This window comes from Orycteropus afer, unplaced genomic scaffold (genome assembly GCF_000298275.1).
Source record: "Orycteropus afer afer isolate SDZICR_OR568_19922 unplaced genomic scaffold, OryAfe1.0 scaffold00003, whole genome shotgun sequence".
NCBI classification, from domain to species: domain Eukaryota; kingdom Metazoa; phylum Chordata; class Mammalia; order Tubulidentata; family Orycteropodidae; genus Orycteropus; species Orycteropus afer.
The window spans coordinates 23597145-23603199 of record NW_006921590.1 but is presented as its reverse complement, the minus strand read 5'-3'; the positions used below and the strand labels follow the sequence as shown (position 1 = coordinate 23603199).

General features: G+C 34.2%; 1 protein-coding gene across 1 annotated transcript in view; it reads right to left on the bottom strand.

Moving 5' to 3' along the window:
• HACL1 (2-hydroxyacyl-CoA lyase 1) overlaps positions 1-6055 on the bottom strand; it is a 56093-nt gene that overhangs the window by 21340 nt on the left and 28698 nt on the right. Inside the window, exons 6-8 of the mRNA XM_007936720.2 lie at positions 4430-4507; positions 2972-3066; positions 1267-1379 (exon numbers count right to left, since the gene is read on the bottom strand). Coding sequence (XP_007934911.1) covers positions 1267-1379; positions 2972-3066; positions 4430-4507 — 286 coding nt within the window. The remainder of the gene's footprint in view (positions 1-1266; positions 1380-2971; positions 3067-4429; positions 4508-6055) is intronic.

Sequence of the window (6055 nt, the reverse complement as noted above, 5' to 3'; positions counted from 1 at the left end):
ATATACATATACATATATATACATACATACATTTTTTAAAGCTATTTAATACTCCTTTTCATGGCTAGTAGAATAATACTTTTTCCAGAACTTATAATTAAATTATCTACTAAATCCTTGTAAATAGTATATTTACATTTGAACATAATGATCCCCTTACAAAACCACTTTAGTTAAAATCCTTTCTCACACATGAAAAACAGTTCTTTTTCATACAAAATTTTCTTATATTCTCCTTCCTGCTTCAATATCTTTGTACACTTGGTTCCCTCTTCCTGGACTGCCTCTGCTTTCCTTGTCCATTTGATAAACTATTATCCATTTTGTTGACAGGGCAGCTGCAGTGTCATCTCTTTTGGAAAGTCTTTCCACACCACTCACCACAAGCAAATTGTTGCTGCCTTCCCTTGTGAATCCACCTCAGCCTCATTGTAAAGGCTGCGTAAGAATATGCTGCAATTATTTGTTACCAGGTCTACTTCCCTGTGGCTAAGGACTATTATTCCTCTGTAACCCTCATGAATGTTTTCTATAACCTGGCCTTAGAATAAGCTCTCAGCAAATGTGTGTTAAGGGAAGAATGAAAACTAGCATCCATTAAGTGCTTTCTGTATATTTTGTTATTTAATTGTAACAATCCTGTTGAGGTAATTGTTGTTGTTATGTGTGGTGGAGTCAGACCCGACTCATAGCGACCCCTCCTTGGGTTTCTGAGGCAGTATCACTACGGAAGTAGACTGCCCCATTGAGGTAATTAGTATTCTATTTTACAAGTGAGGTAACTGAGACTCAAAGTAGTTGTCTGACAAAGTCACAGAGCCTATACATGCATTCAAAACAGCTCTGGTCTCAATTTTTTTTCTGCTGTCCACCATTTTAATTAAAACCAATTTTAATGTCTATGTAGTTAGTTCCCACATAGCTGATAATTGACTAGCATGGAAACTATGAGGGAAGGTAATAATTTAAACCATGTGTGATTTCATAGCCTCAGTTCTAAAAATTCCTAATGGATACTATAACAAATTGCTGATAGGAGTGTAAATGCACAATACCTTGGGAGAAAGCAATTTGACAATGTGTACCAAGCCTTAAAAAGATTAAATTATACTACATATATGAATGGATTTAAAATACTAAATGAATGAATTTTTATTCCAATTTCAAACATTAGTGGAGCTATTAATAAATTATAAAGACAATTTCTAAACAGACTCTCCATTCTTTTTAAAGTCTATCAAGACTTAGAGTCCCATGTGATGCTACCTTTGCCAATGATAAGGAGGGGCTGCTTGGCATTCCTGATAATAGATGCTGCCACATGTACAGCAGAAGTTTCTGCCATGCTAATAGGAGGGGGCATGCAGCACTCCACATACCTGGAAATAAAGAGTCTTGTTAATTGAAAGAGGCCAACTTTCAAATTATTTATTGTGAGTAATATCAAATACATAAAAAGTAGAAAAATAGTATCATAAACCCCATATATCCACCATCTAGACTCAACATCATTTCATCACATCTACTTCATACAACATATGTGTGTGTGTTTCTGAACCATTTTGAAGTAAATTACAGGTATCAAGACATTTCACCCTTAAAAACTTCCTCATGCAGCTTTAACTATGATATCCTCATCACATCTACTAAAGTAACAGTTATTCCCTAGTATCATCTAATAATGATAATTCATTGATGTGAAATTTGGGTTAATGGCATTGCACTATAGTATAATAGTTATAATAATAGTAAAAACTATATTAAATTCTAATGTTTAATACTTACTGGTTATTTATTTTCAAAACAATGAAATTAGGTTTTACCATTATTGCTATTTTATCATTGAGGGAAAAAAAGGCTCTGAAAAGGTAATTAACTTGCCCAAGGTTCCCAGATAGCATGTAGCAGACACTCGGGTGAACCAGGTCATTCTGTTTTCAAAGTCCATGTTTTAACTACTTCACTGTATCTCCACTCACTGGGTAACACAATAGCATTATTTTTATTGCCATCTCAGGTACTGTGCACCACAGATATTCTTTTTGTCAGACATGCCCAAATAGAAATCCCTCCCTGGTATGCTGAGTGCACAGGAAGGACCACTGTCTCCCTGCAGTCACTATAGAACCGTCTAGCCCACAGCAGCAGGAATGCACTACATGGGCACAGATTGAGACACTAACCCCAGTACCATCCTTAGCAGGGGTGACTGAGATACCAATGAAAAAGATGCTTCTCATACTCACTCAGAGTTTATTTAAGGAATAACGGGACATAACAAATCATAGTAGCATCTGTATAGGAATATTTTTAAATCAGAGAGAGAGAGACAGACAGGAAAACTAAAATATTTTTACTGAGTCCCAATAATGTTTCAACAGTCACCTCATCTCCTAGTTTACACTATGAAGACTTTCAATAATGTATACTACATTAATATGTATCATTTATATCATTTATAATAGACGCGACAGCAGTTGAGTTTGCTTTAGGACCTCTGGTGGCGTAATGCCTAAGGCACTTACTGCTACCCAGAAGACTGGTGGTTCAAACCCACCAGTCACTACTCAGAAGGAAGACTCAGCAATCTACTTCCTTCAGTAGAGGTACTGCCTCAGAAACCCAAGGAAGGGTTGCTATGAGTTCGGACTGACTCGATGGCAGTGAGTTTGGTTTTAGTTTATAGTAACTGGAGGAATTACTTCAATGAAGAGTTTAGGAAACTCAATTAAATCCAAAGTACTTATTAACTTCCACCCAAACCACCATAAAAAGTTAAAAAAAAATACAAAAATAATGCCATTTTAATTAAGAAAATTAAGCCCTTTGGATGGGATTTAGTTTAATTACTATATCATTACAAGTTAAGACAAATGAAGATTAACTTACAAACTGCTAGGTGAATTATTTTAAAAAGGTAAACATTATGATAACACAATTAAGAAAGAATCCCAGTGTAACTATTACTCACTTTACAGAATTTGTATCCACCTGGAGATTCACAAAATCTGCAGGAATGTCAACATAGCAAGCACCTGGACGACCATAAATACTGCTTCTCACAGCCTATATTTATTATAAATAGAAGAACAGATTTTAAAACTCTCAATCCTTGTTACATATTGCACCTGAAAATAATGTAAAACTGTGAAATAAACACTCTTTTAATTTTGGGGGACATCTTTAATTGGAATAAAAAACAATTTTAATTAAAACTGAAATGCCCATAAGAAATGAGTCATCAAGCAATAAAAAGATATGGAGGAACCTCAAATAAATACTGCTAAATAAAAGAAGCCAGGACTATATACTGTATGATTACAAATATATGACATTCTAGAAAAGGCTAAGCAATAGACACAGTGCAAAGAACAGTGGTTGCCAGATGGTCAAGGGGGTTGGGGGAATGAATAAGAAGAGCACAGGGTACTTCTAGGGCAATGAAAGAACTCTGTAGGATACTGTAATGGTGGGCACAGGACAGTAAGCATTTGTCAAAACCCAAAGGGCTGTACAATACAAATAGTGAACCTTAATGCAAACGACAGATTTTAGTTAATCATAATGCATCAATATTGGTTCAATTGCAACACATGTACCACAGGACTGTAGGGTGTTAACAGGAGAAGCAATGTGCAGGCAGGAGGGGAGTGTACGGAAACTCTCTGTGCTTTCTGCACAATTTTTCTGTAAAACTAACACTGCTCTAAAAAAAATAAAGTCTGAAGAATTTTTTAAAATTTAATGCCATCTATTGATTCTATATTTTAAAAGATATATTTGCTTACAAGGAAAGTGATAAAAAAAGAAAATACTTATGTAGGGCATTAAAATTCATGTTCTGTTACACTTTAATCTTAGAAATTATTCACTAGGCTCTGCCTGCCAAATCTTTACTCTGTAACATGTCCTTTCATCTGCTTTCTCATCCTAACAATTTGGCAGAGTTTGTAGAAACTATGATGCTGTGTTAAATCATTTCTGTAACTCATGGTTTCAAACAGCTCAAACATAATTTCACATATAAATAAATGTTGGTTAACTAAAATCAATATATAATATGCTGTTTAGCCAATTAAGAGATAGTCTTACAGGAATTTGTCCTAATTTTTCAAAGAAAAAAGGAGGCATATAGGGTTTCTTTATACTCTTCTCTTTGCTTTTACATAATTAAAAAAAAAAGTCTAGAAAATTAAAGCACAGGAAAAACTTTTTAAAACTAACTTATTTTACCTCTCTGTTTCTATAATTAAACATAAAGGCAGTGATCATCAAAATGTGAATAGCTGTTTAGTGATGTCATTTTAACTGCCTGTGCATATTTCTAATTGTTACTCCTTCTACTGAGAATGAAAATAACATGGGTATCAGCAACCAAAAAAAAAAAAAAAAAACAGTCACTAGGAGAGCTTGTAATTAAATACTGTACCTTTTCAATAATAAAGGGAATAGCTTCTATGCTGCTTGGCCGGGCAGAGAATTTGCTATATAATCTACAAGCTTCAACCTATGTGCAAAAAGAAAACCACTTAAATTCCACCCATAGATCATATTACTCTTCTAAAGGAAGACAAAATGTTAAATTACTTTCTATTATTTTTAGAGGCAAGATGGAGAAAACACACTAACTAGACTTTTCTTTTTAATTAAAGCCTTTTCAAAGCACAAATTTCTGTCTCAATATACTTTAGTAAGCAAATCAAAACCAGACATTATTTTAACACAAATATATACAAAAATAAAAAAGCCAGATAATACCTAGTTTCCCCTACAATGTAGGAAAACAAGTGTCTTCAGAAACTGCTGGTAAGAGTATAAAATAGGAAGGGAAGTTGTCAATATCTACTAAAAATTATAATAAGCATATCCTTGGCTCCAGCAATTCCAAAGCTAGGAATTACACTTGCACTGGTGTACAAAAATATAAACTAGGGTGTTAACTGAAGCACTGTTCTCAGCATCAACAAAAAAAAATCACTAAGGCATTAGTTTACTAAACAGTGATGAATTAACACAGGAGAATGCTATATAACAATTTTTTAAAATGTAGTCTTCCAGATGTACTAAGATAGAGAGGTAGCCAACATTAAGTGATGAAAGGATGGTACAGCATAATATGTAATATGTGATTCCATCTATGGTCCTCTAGAACAGATAGGATACCATCTATTCAAATCACACAAACAGGACACTATGTGCAAAAAAAAATTCTGAAAAGCTGTATGAGAAAGTGATTAGCACTAGAGAGAAGAGTTAGAAGACATTTATTTTTAAGTGTATGCCCTCTGCATCACTGGATTATTTTTTAACCATGAACCTAAATTATTTTTTTAGAAGAAGGAAAAGAGGTTTGGTGTTTGCTCTAAAGCCTGAATATGCATTTTGGTAAAACCCCAACTCACTGCACCAGAATTGCAGAAAAGATGATTCAGGACCCCAAATATGAACAGCAATTAGTGCCACGTAGTTACCCTAACCATAGAAAACACTGCTCCTGCAAAGAGTCTGACTTTGGGAAGACAGCTCTGACAGACCACTAGGATCTTTGAGGAACTTATTACAGTGCTTAATACAGTGCATACCTAAAGGTACTTATTTCAGCCCAATACAACTCTTCATTATTTCCATTCCCTCCTAGACTATAAAACTCTGTAAGGGCAGGAAAAGGAGGTATTGTGTGTATTCTGTGGCCACAGTCACTTGCACAATCAATATTTCCTGACAGACTCATTTTGGTTGTAGCCATGTTTAAGTTATTTTTCTTTGGACAGTGAGAATCAGCAGTTCATCTCTTCAGCACTCATCCTAGTTTGGGAAAGTAAAGCCATGTTATCAGCAAAGAGAAAGTTTATCTTTCTATTTACTTTAACAAACCAATGGATTTTCAATTTTCTAAAAATTAAATCAGGTTTAATTATAAGTCAAAAGGAAAAGAAACTACATCACATTCCTTCTTAAATCTTTTTTCTTTTTTTTTTTATTGTGATTTGAGTGAAGATTTACAGAGCAAATTCACTTTCCATACAGCAGTTCACATATACTTTGTCTCATGTCA